General features: G+C 33.3%; 1 protein-coding gene across 4 annotated transcripts in view; it reads left to right on the top strand.

The window, feature by feature from the left end:
• The window catches only part of SLIT2 (slit guidance ligand 2), a 379,008-nt gene that overhangs the window by 13,225 nt on the left and 344,207 nt on the right, over nt 1–21,576 (top strand). For all 4 annotated transcript variants that reach the window (XM_003826819.6, XM_063603740.1, XM_003826821.6 and 1 more), the window contains exons 2-4: nt 1,090–1,161; nt 2,285–2,356; nt 13,217–13,288. In XM_003826819.6, coding sequence (XP_003826867.4) covers nt 1,090–1,161; nt 2,285–2,356; nt 13,217–13,288 — 216 coding nt within the window. The remainder of the gene's footprint in view (nt 1–1,089; nt 1,162–2,284; nt 2,357–13,216; nt 13,289–21,576) is intronic.

Below are 21,576 nucleotides of genomic sequence, written 5' to 3' on the forward strand. Positions count from 1 at the left end.
ACTTGTCATTTCATGCTATTCAGAACAGTTTAAAGTTTAAGCACGAACATGTCTTACTCAACAAAAAGGGAATGCACTTGGGTGGGTGGGGGTGAGGGGGGAGCGTAGCAATTGAATTTCAGGTCCTTGAAAAAATATACATCCTTATGAGAGATGAACAAAAAGTTTCCAGAAAATAGTTTACTGGGTGCTGACTTGTAAAATTCTATTATTGAAACAGTTTGAATACAGATTTCAAACACGATGTTGTAGAGTCAAAGGTGATATAGAGCTTACTTCTATGAAGAGCATTCAAACCGCAGCAAAGCCTGGTTTTACTTGAAGTGATTGGAACCAGGGCAAGTTTAGATCTTGACCTGAAATGCCAGAAAAGGAGATCGTGACTCCTGAAGGAAAAGTGCTGCAGAAATCTGAACAAAAATGTCAGGGCCTGAATACTATTTCCATTCTTGCCCCTGTTAGTAGTTTTCACTTTACAATCACAGCGGGGTTCCCTGAGCTGCAAATGAAGAATTAAGTTTTAATACAAACAGAATTGTTGGAAGGTAAATGCCTATAAATGCAAATCTTTGAAGTGCAGTTGTTTGGATGGCACTAATTGTTTTCTGTGCCTTAGGAAGTTTCGCCACCATGCTACCTAAGGATAGTGTTCTGAATTTTTATAAAATTTCTTCCTGAATAGCATGAGAAAATTGGGCATTTAACCTCCTGAAGGGAACTTTGTTTTTTTTTGGGGGGGGGGTGCCTAACAATTATAGTAAAATAGCAGAATACCTGTGAAATTAATATACAATCCTTACAGAAACAAAAATGGAAAGGACTCTCCCATACACAAAACAAACGAAAACTTTTTTGTGATAATGTAACCACTTCATTTTCTTGTCATATGCCAGCAAGAATGAACCTTGTAAATGTGTTGAGTCATGTTAAAAATATCCTTTTAAAGGTTATCCTCTTCTCCTTCCTACATGCTTTGTATACTACTTTAGTAATTGAATTAACTTTTAGTTCTGATTTACTCTAAACTTTACTTGAAGCAGGTAAACATAGAAATAAAATGGAACTTTCACTTTCTGGTTTTTCTCTTAGGGATTTAAATGGAAATAACATCACAAGAATTACGAAGACAGATTTTGCTGGTCTTAGACATCTAAGAGTTCTGTAAGTGCATCCTCTGTATTTTTAAATAATTTTTAAGGTTGCATATTTTGAATCATTACTGGCCTCAGTTTTTATGACTATTCTGATGACAGTAACATAAAAAATTTAAAAGGTCATGCTTTCCTTTTTTCTGTGTTTATCATTGTACTACAACATTTAATAAAAATTGGGGCTTTTATTTTAAGGTTGGAAGCATGCCATAGAACCAATAATCCAGAAATGACCTCAGATCTTTGTTATACCATACCCTAAGCGCTTTATACATATAAAAATGTTGAATAATTGTTTTCACAAAATGAATAAGTAATAAGAAACATTTGATACTTTTAGGATTTGAAATTAACTAAAATATTTAAGTGGATCTGTATTTTATTATTGATAACAAAAGGATTCTTATTTTTTTGCGAAAATCTAATATCAAGCATTAAAATCAACCATTCAAATTTTCAGCAGAGTTTATAATGATACATTAGTCATATTTTGAGTTTTTATATTTTGTGTCTTTGTAGCTTCTATAAAATTGTTGCAATATGATTACTTCTTTAATTAGTGGGTTAAATTAGCTGTGAGTAAACCACCACTTGCGAGTCAATGTAATGTTAAATTGTTCTCACCCACAGGATTGTAAATATTGACATCCCAGTAGCCATACAGTTTTGACCATTGTGCATTCAGTGTTCTAAGTTTTAAGAGACACATTTTGGTCATTACAAATTATTCCAGTTGCTGATGTGTATCCATGTCAGAATTGAAGTATGTATATGATGAATTACTGTATTTTGATTCTTTGGTTAAGTTGAAAACCAGTGTACCAAAGAAAGCTATCAAAGCTTCAGTGTCAAGGATTACTCTTCAGATATACTATTAGTTTAAGGGTCAGAGTTTTGACCAGTAAATCTCATGAGAAACTGCATTTGTATTAAGTTTTGTGATGCAGACACTGCTATTTCCCTTCCATGAGTTCACTCAGATATATTATTATTAAATTTGATATTGGATCTCAAATCAGAGCACAATTTAACTTTATAAAGGGAAAGAGTTTACAAGTTTTCAGTTGCTGAATTGAAATTTATTCAGATGGTGAGTGGTAACATTAAGAAGCATGTTATATTTTGCATTTCAGTCAGCTTATGGAGAATAAGATTAGCACCATTGAAAGAGGAGCATTCCAGGATCTTAAAGAACTAGAGAGACTGTAAGTATTTTCAATTCCAAAGTTATGACAACATAACTGTGTTTTTTAAAAATACTTAAATTTCAAGCATCATGTCTTCAATTTCATGTCTTAGGGTTTGAAATTTTGCAGAAAAAGGAGGATGAATGAGTGGTTTTCAGGCTAATTTATGACAAATAGAGTTCCTGAATAAAAAGTTCTAACTTGTAATTAAGCTCAAAAATACAGTTACTTTCCTGAGACATGTATTTCCTTGATAATCATTGCTTTGGTACTTAAAGATGTACAAGCATTTCTTATTCTTCATTTGATTTGTTTTATTTGCTCATGTAGGAAGAAAGGTGGTAATTTTATTTGCATTAATGATGCATTAGGGAAGAGAGAAGTTTTGCTAATTGTTATTTTCATTTTCATGGTGGTGCTTTGTGTGTTATCAGTGACATTTGATGAAATATTTTATATTTTACTAATAAAGATTTACTTTTTGATATTTAGCGTGGTGAACATTGTTATTGTTAATAATTACTTTTCAGTTTTATTTTATTTGGACCTAGCTTTAAAAATATTTATTCTGGAAAAATAATCTAAACATTATGAAAGTAAGAACTGTGTTATCAAATTGTGGTCATTCAAAGTTGGTTTTCTTCCCAAGAAGATTAAATGTAGACTTCAGATTTTAAGATACGTTTTTTACATATTACTTGAGGACTTTAAAAATGTTTACAGTATATATCTGCAAAAGACAAAACCTCTGTCTGAAATAATTAAGATAAATTACAGACTTTGTAATTGAAGTATGAATTGTATGTCTTACATGCCTTGATTATTCAGGTTTGATATGTTTGCATTTTGAAGGCAAAGAAAAGCTCTAGTAAAAGAAGCAACAATTATTTTAAGTTTTCATGCCTGCCTTAATAGTCACTTTAAGTAAAAATAATTTTTTTTCAAAAAATAATAAAATCTAATGTTCATTTTAAGCTTAACACATATTCAGGTTCACTGGGCAAAAGGGCAGAAGTTAATTCCCTGTAATTGTCCATAAGTAGAAAAATGGTTTGTCCCCTTCCAAGATATTTATAAATATATAGACTATATTTTTATCACCTCAAGTAAAACACAGAAATGTCTACTTTATTTTACTATTGGTCTTTCTCTATGTTAAATATTACAATACAAGGACTATAATTGTGGAATTCAAAATAAATTTAAAATCACTACTTTCAACTAATTTTAGAGGGAAATTAAAATTGGTAAACATTTGGTTGCGTTCATAACAAAGCTTATAAGTTCATAGCCTATCTCTAAATATATAAAAAATACTCTGAAAGTATTTATTCTTTGATCTCCTTGATAGACTATATGATTAGCTAATTCCTAGTAAGTAACTTGCAAAGATATTTTAATCTTTAAGAAAGCATCAATATAATTCAAATGTTTGTTAAAATGAATAGATAATTTAAATTATCATTTAAACTTTATGTTTTCAAGAATAACTTCTAGTCATCACAGGAAAGTATCTTGAGTTTGGTTGTTAACTTCCAAACCATTGAAGGAGTTTTGATGGCTTTTTATGCAGTCTCTATTTTGGTTATATTGTTGTTTTAAATATTTTCAGGGACACTAGAACTAAACAAACTTTCTCATTCTTTTTCAAGTCACTTCAGAGTGTTGTCTAAACTTTCATCTTGAATAAATTAACTTTTCCTAAAACTTATTAACCAGATGCTATATGCTCTGAAATTTGATTAGAGTTGTAAGTAGGTACTATTTTTTGACTTTTACTTCCTCTGGGAATGTCACTTCATCTCAGAACAATTTTCTATTCTACTAAGAGTAAGTCAGATGTTTCAGAGTGGGAGGAGGATTTGTAATTCTGAATGAAAACTAATATATATGCAGGACTTCTTTAAATCACCCCAGCTGTTGGCCAAGAGCAAATATTTCATATTTGTGAGGAAAAGCTGAGAAAATTCCTTTTGTTTACAACTGCCAAGTCCATCTGATGGAAGCACATTGTTATCTGACAGCCAATTCATCTCCTTGGGACTCTGGAATTCAAAACCATTTCTTAGGAACATTGTGGATACACTTTTCAAATATTTATTTTTAAAAAATACATTAAATGGCAAGGCAGGTTTGCTAAGGAATGCATTCAAGTTATTGTGAAACAAACTATTTTAAATTTTGTTCATTGTATTGATTTAAAAAATAAAAACTACAAAAACCCCAAAACTACCCAGAGAGTTCCATAATCAAACTGCTATGGCCTGTGGTATATATCTTTATTTTAGTCAGTGTCATTAACACCAAAAAATTGCTTGCTTTTTCAAAAAGCTGCAAGAGACAATGTGAGAGACAAGAAGAAATCAGTAAATTAGCTTTTTATTATGTATTGTGTAAATTTATATGGTTTTTAAGAATTTAGTTGTGAAATTTGAAATTGGAACTCAATTATGAAAAAGGTATAAAATTAGGTTTATGTTGTAAATCCCATTTATATACTGAATAGTGATTTAATTTTTATTCCTTGTATGAAGAACAAAATAAAATAAAAACATTAATTTTATTCTTGTGTAATTTATGGTTTTAAGTTATTTTCATTTTAAAATGATAAAATAATTCTAAATTACATTTTGTGAATATTTCATAGTTATACATTTTTCTTTTTATTTTATGTTGATGGACTTTTAACTTGATCTATAGAAAAATCTGAAAACAGAAGATAAAGATCTATACCTTTTTAAAAATTCAGCTTTTTAATCTGCAAGAAACAGTCATGTTGTTGATTTGAATTTAATTGTAGCATGGAATGGCAAAGTCATTATTTGCAAATCAAAACATTATAGCTATAAAAGATAGTTTTCCCTTTCAAAGAGTGGATGAAATACAGCATTTTCAGATAAACTGTCAAGGAGTCAATAGTAAAATACCTCCTTTCTTTCCTCCTCCTCTCCCTCACCTCCTTCTTTTTTTCTTCCGTTTTCCTTTCTTTCTTCCTTGCCTCTCTAACTAGCTCCTTCCCTCCCCTCCCCTCCATTCTCTTACAACATGAGATAACACATCCTTGTCAGAATGTGGTTGTGCATCACTGTAAAAGGAGGAAGTTGTAATCATGTCTGCATACCATGAGCACACATTATTTTCTGTTTTGACAGTTTGGTTCTGCACTCTCAGACCTAACATGTGCAGAGTCACATTTCCTAGGATGCTCTGTATTGCCAGTGGTACCTGTTTATCTGGGATGAAAATGAAGCCTTCAGAATGTGCCTTATATAGACTGTGTTAGCAGGTCTCCTGTTGTTTAATCAAAAAATTTTTCAAATGAAATGTACTCTACCTAGATGACCAGTTAATTCAATGGAAATTTGGATAAAAAAAGTCACAAATAAGCTGCAGTAAGAATCAGGACACTTAGGAAGTATATTTCTTTTATATACCTCAAGGAAGATACCTGTGTATATCTGCAATAAATTCTCCATGCAAAATTATTAATTGGAGTTTTTTTGGATGCTGCATAATGTCCTAGAGGGTTAAAAAAATAACACTGGGACCCAGCAATGCTGTGGGCTTGTGTAAAATTCTCTTGTTCACACACTGTTTATGGGATTAGATACTACAGTCATTCACCTCTATTTTATGGTCTTTTAGGGGGACCCAGATCATGTCAGGGTTCCACTAGTGAAAACAATCTTCTTTTGAAATTTCCTTGATAATACAAATGCAAAAGTATGAGAAAGTTTTTGAAATTTTTTAGGGTTGTTATAGGATGTTTTATTATTTACTCCAAGACTGAAAAGTGAAATGCATATATGCCTAGGTTATGTTGGTAAGAATCAGTAGCATACTGTGAAAAGTCTTGGATATTAGGCTTTGTGTGAACACCGCAACCATCTTGTAACCTTAAAATAAGAAAATTGTGGAAATAACAAAGGCAGGCATGTGGAGTGTTCATCTTTTCCCACCAATACTTGGTAAATGTGTGCTTTTAAGACAAATATTGCTTTAACTTCTCCTAGTGTTAGTATAATTGGGTTTGAAATGACATTTTTCCCACTAGCTTTGTCACTTGATACTCATTTATGCTTGAAAATGAGCTCTGAAAATATTATTATTATAAAGCCATGTAAGGAATCTTGAACAGTCAAGCTGTTAACTTAGACATTTAAAGTTTCCAGCAAGTTGATATAAAGAACATATTCTTTTTAAATTAGAAAAGTCTAAGTCCCTTTACAGTGGAGCCTACATTTGACTAAACACTACATTCTAATGAGATGGTATGTAAAAGACAAATTTTTTTTTTAAGGTGATGCTGAATTAGTTCTCCCTGCATACACATACCACTCCTAAGCATGGGACAGACAGTGTGAGTGAGGCTGAGGAAGTATGATGTGGTAGGGTTTTTGTTGTAGGTCTTTACACATGAGTTCAAGTAGAGAATATGTTGTGGAACAGGTCTGAAAGAAAGCATCATTTATCCTGTGTTCATCAAGGATCTGGATATATTCTCTGTTTATCAAGGATTAGTCTCTTCTGACTAATCCGACAAGTTTATAGGCAACACATAACACATACCTTTTCTTAACAGAATGACAGTCTAACGGTGCTAATCTCCTTGGAAAAGAATTCAAGCCCATCTCAAAAGAATTGTTTTCTGGTATCTTTCCACACAAGTTTAAAATCATGGCAGTCATTTTCTTGGAAAGTCTCTTTAAAGGACACATCAAACTCTAACAGAGGCTGAGTATGCACATAGCATAAAATATAAGTGTTCCAAAAGATATAATAGCCATTATATGCCAATGATGTTCACCTATTCGTAAGCAATGTGGTCGATTTTAAATTAGGTTTACTGACGCTGGTCATAGAAAGCTTTAATCCCTGTGCACTGTTACAAGTTTAGCAGAACATTGAATCCATCTGAGAGAATTTCTCATGCAACAGTTTTTATGGGCCTTGAAGTTTAATGGTGGTGGGAAGGCCCGTTTGCTCTTTGTGGACCATTTTATAAATTCTGAAGCAGTGAGGGTGTTTATTTTTCCCACATCTGTTTTGGGTCCTCTTTTGTGACAGTGTTTGCTGGATGCCGTGTCCTTTATACCTCCCCTGAAATGAGTAGTTTAGTTTGCACTGTTACAATGTATTTGTGGAAGCAGCCAGTGTCAAATATTTTACATTTAATTCCCTCTCTCATTTCTTTTGGATACCTTTCTGCTTGAATTGTGTCTTCTAGACTGAATTTCTCAACTTGACATGGAAAGAGAGACATTTCTGCATGGACTTCATATATATTGCCATTATCTTTTTTCAAACCAAGTGTTATCTGCTGGACTGGAAAGCATATTGATGAAAATGCTTTCAGAACGAAAGCTTGATAATAGGGCTGTGATTTGATCTCATCAATATTGCTTTACGATAATATTTACAGAAAATTATTTGTGTGTCCTCTCTGCAATGTCCATATACTCTGAATACAGATGGACAGTTCTGGAGCATTGGCTCTTTGCTGCAGTTTGAGGTTCTAGAGTAAAAGCACAGAGTGTGGATTATCTAGAAATCCCTGTTCTTCGACATCTTATTTTATCTGCTGATGCTTGGTGTCTCATGGAATACCAGGCAAATACACATCAGTTGTACTGTTGATTATGGTTTCTAACCAGATACAAGCTCCCCTTTCTCCTTTTAAAATCAGAAACGCTAGAAAAGAGTGATATCAGAAAATCTTTGGTTTTAATTCCACTGAGGGATCTTGATCACCTTGCTTCATCTTTCAAAACTTCAATTTCCTCATCTTTAAAACAGGGATAATCATTATATCTCATAGTGGCAATAAGTAAGATAATGTGCATAGCTTCACAAAATGCTGGGCACACAGCACTTAAATAACTATTATTCTGCATTTCAACATACCTCTCATATTTCTCAATAGCTGAGTTTAGGAATTATTTTATATTAGCTGCTAAAGTGTATATATGATCCATTTGAATTTTTACGACCATATTTACATTTTTAAAAAATGTTCTTCCTAACGTAGTATATGGTCAACCGAAGAGATGTGAAGAAAAGCTTAACAACCCTTCAATGGTTATTTCAGAGTGTTTCTCATAGTCTCTCTGAGTATATAGAGAAATACCGGGAAGTAAGGGGATAAAAGAGGGAGCAATATTTTGCTAATAAGTATTGACATCCCTAGCAAGGAATACAAGGGATTAAGTTATCATTGATATCACTGCTGAAGATGTAAACTTTATTTTATTTACATAATACAAAATAAATTTTAAAATCTGTGCTTTAAAAGTGTTAAAATAAAAACATTTTATAAGAGAAGTCAAAATTTACCTGAGAAGGTGGCAAAAGAGGGGGCTAAATAGTTTTATGCTTGATCATTCATGTAGGAGAAATAGGAGGTTAGAAATGGTAGGCTTTGAGGCAGCATTTATCAAACATTTATTACAGACCTAGCACGCTGCTAAAAACACCTTATATTTACATGTAAATATGACATGTAAATATGGAGCACAAAATTTTACTGGCTTTGGTAAAACTGTTTTCATATTACGTTTTGAATTAGATGGAAGGTTGTGAACATTAATTGAATTGAGGTGAAAGTCACAAAAAGTAAGAGACTATAACCTCTGCTAAAGGACAAGAGTCACAGACACAGCTGGCAGATAATAATTCAAAACAATGTTTGTCAATACGTTCAGGCTGCCCTTCAAATTGAGGTTGTTAAGAATCAGTGTTTCAGAGGCCAGTGGTGTTTTGTGCAATGCAGAAAGATCATTCTCTCTTCTGAAAGTCAAACTCAAAAATAGCTGGTAGCACAGAGCAAACAGTTACTGGAATCCTTTCTCATCTTTGCCCTGGGAGAAAGTATCTCAGAGACATACATTACACACCTTTCTGAAACTGTGAATTGCCATCTAGAGAATTATCAAGCATTTCTGGGATGTTGTGGGCAGATTCCATTGAGGGGTGATGACACATGACTTATATATCACTATATCTCTGTCTCTCCTTTGATACCATTGAGTGTCTGTGCTCTCAACAATGATAATTGACTCACCTGGTCTGTTTAACAAAGCTAATTTATGTTGGCTCCCATAAATAATCCTCTGTGATATCTTTAATTCACTACATGCTGTTTCCTGTTCTGGAACCATCAGATTTAACTTCAACTCATTTACGTTAGAGATCTTATTCTGACACGATCATCTTCAAGCTGTTAAGCAAATTTCTGTCACAATTAGAAGCTAGGCTACTTTTTCTCTAGCTCTGTTTAGTAATTGTTATATACCTTAATAGTCTTTAAAATAAGTTTAAATTTTAAATAAATGCTCTTTATTTTAAGGATTTAATTTCTGGTGATTGCACAGGCGGCTATCCTTTAAAATTTTTCTTTAATATTTTGAAAGTTTTGCTTTTTCTGTTAATGTTTGTATAACCATTTAACCTTAGTATGGATGGAAGAGAGAATAGAAAAAGTGGAGCCAAATGTGTATTGATACTGCTTTAAAGACAATAAAAGGGAAACGTATACTGTTTTGTTGTATCCATATTACCACATTACTTACTGTTATCTGTCCTTTTTGTGCAATACCACCTTGTCTTATCCTAAAAACAGAAACGTATCTGGTGGGTTTAGACATATAAAGATCACTCATAATAACTTTCATGAAATAATTATAAAGTACTACAGTTCAGAGAAGAATTCTTCGTATATATTTTCAGTATTTTTTTCTGAAATTTAAAATACCTAGTTTTCAACAGGTGTTTAAAACCATGAGCTGAACGTAGAGCTAGCTTTTTTAAAAAATAAAACTTTGTTTTATTTACAATTGCTTAGTTCATAGATATTTAAGAAATGGCTCAAATAAATCTATGTTTTGCCTCAGGGAATACAGGTGAAAAGGAAAGCTTCAGCATTATATTATTCTGAATTATTGTTTAGGAATGTTTAGACTATATTTTTTCCAGAGGAGTGATTCAGAGGGTATGTTTTAGTGTCATACCACCTTTATTCAGGCCCTAGCTTTATGTCTTTGAACTCTGCACTTCTCTCCAGAACAGCAGTGAGAATTGTACTTACTCATGGGGATGTGGTGAGGAGTGAATGAGATAACTTGTATAAACCTCTCAGAATAGTGACCATCACCTAGTAAGCTTATTACTTACACAGTGAATTAGAACACATGTTAGCTATTAGTTACACAGTGAATTAGGAACCACTGGGAATAAGAAAGGGATAATAATTAAGAAAAAAAAAACCACTTCTTGTTTCCAGTCTGAAAAATCTGCTTTCTCACAATATATGAAACTATACTGATGTAGACTCGTTAACAAGAAAGCTGGTAACAGCTGTTACTCACTTATATCTCTGAATTTGTTTAAACACATTGAATTCTTTCCAGCTTCTAGGTGATGCTGAGAATCACATCATCAAGGATGTTGATGGAATGGAAAGGAGGAAACTATTGTCTGGGGCATGTGAAAGCAGGTTTGACAGCCAGAGAATGGCATCAAACCCAAGGCAGGTGCCTCAGGGAGGATGCCAGAGGAATGTTGGCTTAATATAAAATGTAAATGCTAGGGCCTTGCTGAAATATATCAAAATACTAAGAGAACAATCTGTTCTCATTCAGCATTTCCTAAGAACCTACTAAGGGCCAGAGATTAGGGAATGTTGACTGAGAGCAGGCTGCTCTCTTTGGCTTTTCATATGGTTCAGAACTTACTAAGTGCCAGGGAAGAAGGGAGGGAATACAAAGATTTAGTCTTTATGCTTGAAGAGCTCACAGTCTAGTGGGAAAGAGACCAGTACATGAATAAATATTACACAGTGTAAGGGACTCTTGCTTATCAAATGCTGTGGGGACACAGCCAAGAGAAGCACTAACTTTTTGTAGGAGAATCAGGGGAAGGTTCACAGAGGATGTAAGAAAGCACCATTTGGAGAAAAGGAGAAGCACTTCATAAAGAGAACTGCCTCTGCAGGGCCCAGGGGCTTGCCGAGAATGCTTGCTCTGGCTAGAGAATAACAAATGAGGCTGGTAAATCTCGTGGTTTGGATTACATCATGAGAGCTCATTTCTGATGTTTTAGAAATTGGAATTGGCTCTTTGGACAATGGAGGTCCTTTCAAGAGTGGCTGCATTCCTAGAAAAAAATCTCATTACCACTGTTGCAAATATTTGTAATATATTTTTAGAGGGAAATACAACAAAGTAACAATCTGCATTTCATTGAAATTGTATAATGCTAGACTCTGGAAGTACACTGTCTTCAGAATCATACCTAACAGAGAACAAATAAATGAAAGCTTTTGATTTGACTTTAAATTTTACCTTGTTATGTGCTTCATTTAAAAAATTAGCGTGTAAGTGGGAAGTAAATTCACTCCTTTACCACTAATTTTACTATTTGCCCCTACTTGTCTTGGCATACCTTTTTTTATTAGTATGCATTTTATTAAGGCCTGAGAATGTTTCTGTAGATGATCAACTTCTTTCTGAGTTCACATAAAGTTATGGTGCCATCATTGCTTCATGACATTTTTTAGAATGGAAAGAAGTTCTGAAGTTTACCTGGTCTCGCTTCTCACTTACAGGATTTTAAAAAATTATATCATTTTCCAAAAAAAAATTCATAGCCTCTGCTTGAATACATTTTGAGATAAGCAGTTGAGAGTTTCCATTTCTTAATAGCTAATTCTTAGAAAGGTCTTCTGTATTATCAAATTTCTTAGGAGTTACAATCAAGGGGCCCATTTCTGCCCTCTGGAGACTAAATAAGTATAATTCTGCATCTACCCGATGACCCTTGCAATATGTCAAGATTGATATGCCCTCTTTTCCTGTCCCTTTTACTATTTATCTTTAAAACTTAAGAAATACCTCTGGTTTCCTCAGTGTGACATTACTTTCTGGAACTATATCCAGAAACTATACTATATAATATGCCTCTACTCCTCTCGAGCTAGGCAGCTTGTAAGTCATTTGAGTGCAAAATGTTACATCAGCTCTTTATCATTTTATTTAGATTTGGGAAAAGCAGAGAAATAGACAGTTATTTTAAATTAAATGTTAAATTGTACACTGAAAACAGATGGGATTGGGATATGACTACATCAGAGATAGTATTTGCCCACTCTTTCTTTAATAGGTGTGCATACCAAGCATCAGGGCTTAAATTGAGTTAGAGTTGCAATCACACTCTTTTCTAAAACATTTAAAACATTCCAATTTACTTAGACATTTTAAAACATTACTTAAACTGATTTGACACAACTGTTAGTTATAATGCTGAGCCTTAAATTCAGTTAAGGGTTGGAAGCTGTGGGTTGAGGTTTGAACTCTGGGTTGGTATTCTCCTGATTTTGCCTATGGGACAAATCATGCTGACAATTTCTCACACCTTTTTTTTTTTCCTCCCAACTAAATGAAAAGCTAAGAAAGTTGAAATTTCCATCTCCCCACAATTCCTTGGCTGAACTTTTAGGCCAATTGGGACTGTGTATGGATTATTTTAGACACCATTCACTGTGGTATTTCTGCTGGATATTGAAGTCACCTACCTTAGGCGCCTAAGACTGAATCACAAAAATCCTTTATCATTGTGTGTATTCTGGTTGACTGATGTTGCACAGGATTTCAGTTTAAAGTTTAGACCCCAGTAATCATCATCTTAGTAAGCACAATGGAAAACTGCTGTAAAGAGTCATGTAACAAAAGGTGTAACCAACTTTTGATTTGCAATGCTTGAATTCTCCTGAATGTCATTTCATTCTTTTCTGAAATACAGGATGAGGCATGACACTACCAAATCACAGTCTCATTGTTGGGTATTTTCTATGTAACATAAGCTTTGTTTTTGTTTTCTCAAAAGGCGTTTAAACAGAAATCACCTTCAGCTGTTTCCTGAGTTGCTGTTTCTTGGGACTGCGAAGCTATACAGGCTGTAAGTAGACACAAATAGTTATTGTTGCTTTGGGTAGTACCTTGTGTTTTATTAAATGTATTTTGGATCTGTTTCTGTGTGCTTTCCTGGAATCTATTCATCAATATATTAATGGATTACAAGTTTGTGTTTTTTCTTTAGGAAATTTATGATTTGTTTTCTAGTGGTTCCAGTTGTTTTATTTGGTTAGGATTTAGCGGTTTATGTATGTGTTATGGAAATTGGATTATTATTATTTTTTTGGTAATGTGATGATGGCGAGATTTACCTAACTTTTAATGGAAATGTTTGATTAAGTTCTGAAGGGAGAAAATTGCTACTGTGTTTCCTCTTAAGAGGAAGTTGGCAGTGTGTTCTTGTAAAGTTGAGATTTTTAATGTCAGCTTTTTTGGTATTGTTTCTGGGCTCAAGTAGTCGTGTTTATTAGTCCGAAATATTATTATAAGGTATTTAAAGAGGGCTGTAAATTTCCTCTTAAATGTTTCCTTTAAAGCCACAATTTCAGCCTCTGCAATATGAATGACTGTGTGGCAAGGTTTTCATATCAAATACGTCATAGACTATTAAAGGAAGTAATTCCTTAAAGGAGCATAATGTGAGTATTAGGGGGAATCACTTTTTCCTCCCTGGAATGCTTTTGCACTGACCTAATGTGTAATAGTGAAAACACATTTTTGAAAGCATTTAAAATGAGATTTTCAGCCATATGAAATGACTTTGTGCAGATGGGAGATAAGCTACAAAGTTTTGGAAAAATAAATAGCAATGATTATTGAGGTATATGCATGTTGTGAAAAAAACTGCTGGAATGTATAGAGTAAATTGCTCCATTAGCCCCCACCTGGATGGTGGGTGTCCCATATGGTACTGTTTGTAGAGAAAGTGAGCATAGTTCCTTTTTCTGAACTTGTCTTTGTAGCCTACTAGTTCAATGTGGTTATCAATTCCAGAAGTAGGAGGACTGTCCTCTCACACCCTTCACCCCCAAGAATAGCCAGGATCTTTGTTACGTCCTCCTGAAACCTTAACAACCTTAACTTACTATAGGGAGATATTCCCCAGCTGACATACCAGATCTCTCCAGAGTCTTTCCTGACTTTGTTCCTCTAAGGATAGCTAAAATCACCTGACATTTTTCTCTTCTTTTTTGTGTTCCCTGCTGCTCAATCGGACCAATTTAAGTAAATTTTAAAAATAAAATGAAGAAACCTTGGAATTGCATTTTTAACAAAAATTATCTAATAACTATTTTTACTTAGGAAATAGGGTGTAGGTTTGCTATAAAGATTATAGGTATGCATATCAGTAGATAATTATATCTAAATATTTGTGCTTAGTTTCTAAAAAGGGCCATAGAATTGGTTTTGATAGTATTTCACTTTCACCTTTAGTTATTGGTGACTGAGGAGATTTTTAAGGAATCGACTTGGATTAATTTCCCCCAGTTTAAGGTGGTATAATCCATTGCAGAATCCCTCATCAGCAAATTATATTCTCCTTGACATTTTGCCGTCTTTGACAATATCTCATAGCAGAACAAGAGATTTTCTTTTATGTTTTGTTATGATTTTATAACTGTATGCAGCTGCTGTGTGAAAAAAGACTTGAAATCTTTAAGTGAATTAAAGAAACAGAATCCATAAAACCTATGACAGCATTTCCTAATTAATTAAATGCGTGTTGAAAAATGGGGAAACAGGCAGCTAGAAAATGTGTTCAGATTTTTTTATGTGTCTTTCTGGCTCAAAGGATTTGTCCTGGGGAGTAATAACAGCTAAAGCAGTGTTTGTTAGGTGGAACTAGTTACAAGAGGGATGTGAATATTTTTATGTTTCAGGAGTTATATAACTTGATGGCCTAGCACTCAATATTGACAAAGTGTATCCCTTTACATGAGATTTGACATCAGATTTAGGCACTGGATGTACATAGAAAACTAGAGGTGGAATTTTTATTTGCATCCTCATGTCAGGAATCTTAATTTGAGTTAAGGAACTGTTGCTTCATCTGAATTAGACTTAGGTGAATTGTTGAGTGCTTTTTCTCTCGAGAGGATAAGTTATAAGCTGCATGTGACCACTTGTTTATGATGGTGATAATTAATTAAATTAAACAACTGCCATTGGAAGTCTTTAATAAACAAAGGAACACGTGCTTGTGAAGCTCACTACTGGCTAGTGTAATTATGAAAAGCAAGGGTACAAGTTCACATTTTCTCATATGATACAGATGCCAAGTAGCTCACCTGAAACAAATATTCTAGCAGATGGGAAAATGTGCACAAACCTATATGCACAACATCTTTTATAATGCTCATTTAAAAACATATTTTTTTCACAAGAAGAACAAGTGACAGAACAAAGGATATGGAATTTTTGACAAATAATGGGGAAAAATGATAGGACAAGGAAAGTATTTGATAGTTGATATATATATGATTGTTTTATAAATATGTGTAAAACAATATATAAGTATTCTATAAATATATATTTATAGAATATATGTTTTGACATTTATATAATATATAATTATACGTAGTATATATTTATATGTAATATAATATATAATTAATTTATATATAATATTTATATATAATTTATATTTATATATTATATATATATATAGCAAGCCATAGTTGCCCCTACTGTCTAATGCAGTAGAGGCATACTATATGCAGAACTCATAAAAAAACAAATTTAGGATTTACTTCCTCTGTATAGGTTGTTCCGAGATACGAATTAATGTTTCAATTTCTTTATTTTCTTAGTTATTTTATACTTTATTCATACTTAACACTATGTTATCCCAGGTATATCACTAATAAAAAAGTTTACTGGTTTAATACATAGTTTATACACTGAAGTTTGATTTTTCGCATTGTTTGCTTAGATTAAAGCTAGTTGGATATACTGGACATTGTGTTGCTTTTCTTTGAGCTTTGGAATAAATAATCACCCTTTGACTAGTGGTTGAAAATAAGATGCCAGGGGAAGAAGCACACATGCTTTTCATGGACTCTAAATGCAATATAAAAGAAAAGGAGGGTATACTGTATATGAATTATGATTCGACACACTTGGTTGCTGCTAGCGGCCAAATATGCTTTTCCTTTGCTGTCTGCTCCAATTTCTCTTTGGACGGGTTGAGAGAGCACTACATGTTCAGGTCAAGATGTTTGCTCAGAAATAGTAGTACAGTTGCAGCTGTGTTTGTTGGAGTAGGAGACTAGTTTAAATAGCATTACCATTTATCCAGTCCATTAACAGAACTCTGTAAAATAATACCAACTCTGCATAAACTACAGGACAGTGTAATAAAATTACAAGCACTTGTTGACAGATGGAAAGTGCAAGTCCAGGGAAACTAAAATAAGGGACGATAGGTTGGAGGTTAAAAAAAAAAAATAAGCCAGCATGAAGTTTTCTTAACTTATCGACTATATCTTCCCCTTTGCTCCTCCTCCAAAATCAAGGTTGCATTTTTATTATGAACCTAAGAGTAGAGGAAATTATTTTTAAAGAAATCTGGAGCTGGTTAACTGAAGAAGAGATTGCAGGGAATTTTGAAACAGTTGATTATGATTGATTGAAATTTATGAGTACTAATACAAATCTTCTGATAAGTGTAACCTTAAAAGAGGCTTAAGAGTAAGTGATTCACACTTTTTGATGAGTTTGCGACTACTAATCTGGACTCATTAAAGAGGAATTTCATTGGTAGTACTGCGGTTAGACATTTGGTTATAAATATTTGTTTTGTGGTTTTCAGTTTATTTCTTTGAGTATATTATATTTACTGAGATTTCTAACATAAGCTTAAGTATCCAAAGCACTTTTTAGAAACTCATTTGTCACTTTTATCTGCCAAACCAAACCAAAACTAAACAAACAAACAAAAAGAACTGCATCTGTCCCAGGGACTCATTTTCTCTACTTCTTTGAATAAAAACTTTTTATTTCTGGTTCTCAGGTGCCATTCATGATTCCCCAGTGAGTTTTGGAGCGACTAAATTATCTAACATTAGGAATGGTATTTTTAAGGCCAAAGACTCTCTTTATGGCCTAGTGAATACTTACCTGAGACAAATAGGTTTTGACTGCTTAATTTCATTGGCCAGGTCATAATTCATTATCTGTCAGATAGGATCTCAGATTCTCAAAATTGCTTTTGATAACTATAATAATTGGGACTTTCTTAAGAGGAAAACTTAATTTTTTTATTAAGGTAATCAATTAATTTGTTCAGCATAACAAATATATATAATTAAGCTGTCTTTATTTTCCTTTCGATCACTGCCATAGAAGGAGACTTAGTTTTTGTTTTTTTAATAGTTATAAGAGTAACACATGCTCATTGTAAAAAAGATCTAGGAAAATCAGAAAAAAATAGAAAATAGGAAGTAAAAATTATCTATTATCTCACTACGCAGATATAGCCATTATTATACTTATCAATTATTATCTTAGAATTATTTTTATGATTATACATATAAATGCTACTTAGACGTGTATTATGAAAACTTTTTTTTTAATGTCCCCAGGGTCTAGTATAAGGCTTGACCTTTAGAAGCTCTCATCAAGTGTTTGATGTATTGAATTAAATCTCTGTTGGGTTCAGGGTTTGTAACTTGAATGAGCAAATAGTAACTCTGGGACGGCATTATAAGTAATGGAGAACCAAATTAAATTTAAAGGATAACTTGGTCAATTAAATGTTTGATTCCCCTAGGTTTCTCAAACATTGAAGTGTTTCAGTAGACACAACACAATCAAAATGATCCATTTTTCACCTAAGCAAAATATACCTTAATTTAATAAAATGTTTTATAAAACGAACTCCCTAGTTCTTGGATGTCAGTTTAGTCTCATAGGTTTCTTGGAGTCAACCATGAAAGCAGGATACAAGAGAGGAGCCCATGTACAAATTTCTCTTGAATTAATTTCTGCCAGCTCTGATTAAAGTGTGGACTACTAGAGGTGTCAGGTGCCATCGTTTCCTGCTTCATTTTACTCTTGGCCTGTTTGGCCCCTGCCACAATAAATCCGACTGTGATTGTGCAGGAATTGCAGGTTACAGTTGCTACGGTTACTGTTGTTCAGCCAGACCGACATCATTACTCATCTAGCGCGCTGCCATGATAGCTACCGCTGATTTCTGTTGCTGAGACTGCCAAAGAGCTTCATGTGCTAAGGGTGAAAGTTCCGTCGAAGGTGGCGTCTGTGTTCTAATTTGGTGTAAGGAAACACTATCTGAATTATATACTGATACTTTGCTAAGGGGAACAGATTGACTCTGTATCGAGAGAGAAAACTTAGAAAAGTGTTCACTTTCAGTGATTAAAACACCAAGTCCTTCATTACTAAGGTAAGTTTTTAATTACTTATTGGGCCCAAGGGACTATGTTTTTGCCACTTAAAAAATAGAGGCATACAAGGAGTATTGCATTTAAAAAAAATTACCACTATTTAACCAAAACTTTATTTTCAAATAGATAGGCAACAGACTTGATATATGGACATCTGAACACAACTCAAAATAGCCATTACCACTTGTCATGAAAGAAAGAAAAGTGCAAAGCCCTGAGCAGGACCTACTTCTACTTTTATTTTTTAAATCAACGTGTAATCCTGTGATTTAGACGTCCTAAATCCAATGAAGATTAAGATCATATTTGAGATTTTGCCAGATCTAGTGTTGATGGTTTTTACTTCAAAGGAATTACTAATAGACTTGTTGCTAAAGAAAGCTAACAATTGTCCGGTTTCTGCTGTTACCAACACACAGAGTGGACCTTCTGAGTGTGAAATCCACAGCATAGCTCATAGCGTAAGAAAATCAAATGCAAGAATGCAAGAAAGTTTCTGTGTTTTTTTTTTTCACTCAGCTGTACTTATTTAAACGACTGCTTTCACAAGTGCAAATGTTTCTAACTCCACCAACAAGTACTTATGGACTGCCAACTTGAATTTGTAGAATACTATGATCAATGCTCAGAAGGGAAACTAACAAAATATGTGGCTCTATATAATATGTGGTATTTGTGGGCCTCAGCTGTTGCTAACATCTGACCTATACTGTGTGAATTAATGCCTAGAGAGTTCATTGAGAGTGATCAAATATGTGAATTTCAGTCTATCATATTCATGTAAAAAATATATCGTATACACATAATCAGGTAATATTTTAAAGTTTTTAAATAATGAAATTGCCACTACAATCTCAAGGTTACAATTTTGGGGACTGAAATTTACGTAAACATTATTTCTAGGAATAAGGGTTGGTAGGGTTTTAGTTATATTTAGGTAATTTTAATGTATTTGCTTTATGTTTTAAGACACTGAAATCAATTTACTTTCTATCTTAAGGGAGGTTGTGTAAAATGATAGTGTTTAAATGCCTACTCAGATACTTGCAGTTCTGTTAACTTTGGAAGTCAGTAGACAACCGTATTCTTGAGGTTTCTTATCTGTAAAATGGGAAGGATCATACTATTTACTTTCTGGGGATAGCACAGTAAAATTTAGATTCCATATTCAAAGGAACATTGTAAATGTTCAAGTATGATAGAAACTATAATTATATTATTGTCATCCTTTCATTGCAAGCAAGATGGAAATGATAGTCACTCAGATGTCCTTGCAACTTGCCCTCAGTCAGCAAAGTTCCTGATACTATTGCACAGCCCTCTTGCATTTATCCTTACTGTAGTAACACGTAAATATGTGTAGTCACATTAATTATCTTACCACAGCAAATTGACATAAAATGTGCATTTGTACCATGTTATTTCTCTTTACTTGGCTGCAGAAGGTACATTAGGGCCAGGATATTCTTAATGAGATCTCTTCATGCTCTCCCAGTTGATGATTCATATAGTTTTAAAATTCATCTATAAAATAAATTACAGATAGAAACAAAAAGACTGTGACTCAGGAACTATTTGTTAGTGCATATATTTAGATTGCTGTTTTAATGATGTGTTTTTCTGAATGACAAATGAAGGAAAAATACAAATGTTAGAAAATGCTGAGTAAACTCCTTAAACTATAGGTAAAGTATTCTGAAAGTTGCTCAGAAGATTTACATATGTTGCTAAGGAACACTTTCACTACTAATAAAAATTTTATTTTTTAAAATAATATAAGATTACTCTGTTAGCTTTGTAGTATGTACATATGATTTGATCTATGGAACATTGTCATCTTTATATAAATTGCATAGGTGATTTTAAGTGTATTTTTAGACTACTAATTATGTCAAAATCCAGTAAAAATTGCAAATCTTTTAGCACTTTAAATCTAAATAATGTTACATTATGAGACAAGTTTGAACCAGAAGTCATTTTGTTTTGTTCTTTTTTCCACAATTCCAGTACTTCTCAAAGTAGCATAGATCTATATGGTGTATATCCATTCATTACATGTTACCTATAACTGAGTTGATTATAATCACTGAATTTTTTCTGGAGGGTTAACCTTAAAATATTTTATAAATTTTGATATAAGAAACCTTTGGATGGAAGTTTTAAAAGAAACTAAATCTTAGAGAAGGAAGCAGTGAAGAGTAAAAAGACCAGTCCTTGACAACACCTGTGGCCTAGGGTACAGCATAGAGGTGTGAAATGTTATTAAGAGAACATCTGTGTCTCTTGAAACATCCCCCAAATGAAAGTTTATAGCAAAGTATGGCAACTTGATTTAAGTGTTAAAAACAAAACAAACAAACAAAAACTTAAAAGAGAAATAAGTAAATCTGGAAACAGAATTGGAAAAAATAGCTTTGCCCCATCATGATAGGTTTCTTCTACTAGTGAAAGATTAAAGCTCGAAGTATGTGAATAGCTGAGAACAGCACAGAGAAAGGTTGATTGCTTCCCCTCCGACAGTTCCAATTGATTGAAAAAAGCCTAATTTAAAGTTCTGTTTGTTCTATGTCTTAAACCATCAGAATTCTCTTTTGGGACCTGAGGAATGCTCTGGAGGAAAAAGAATCCAAGGATAAAAAGTCATTGCAAGCCAACAATTGTTCCTAATCCTCACAAAATGCTGGAGAAATTAAATTTATTCTTTATTGCTCAAAGTGTTACCTAGGTCACTGGGCGATGGGAAAATTGGACTGGAAGTCGAGTAGGCGCAAGCTTTGTTTTGTGTCTAGATGCTTAACCTTAGACACGACAAGGCATCTTAGAGTGTTGTGGGAACTTGGTTCAGAGCATTAACACCAAGACTTTTATTACCCCGGATTTATAATAGGCTGTGCTGTCAGGAGATGAAAATGTTGTGTTTACA

Source organism: Pan paniscus, chromosome 3 (genome assembly GCF_029289425.2).
Source record: "Pan paniscus chromosome 3, NHGRI_mPanPan1-v2.0_pri, whole genome shotgun sequence".
Taxonomy (NCBI): domain Eukaryota; kingdom Metazoa; phylum Chordata; class Mammalia; order Primates; family Hominidae; genus Pan; species Pan paniscus.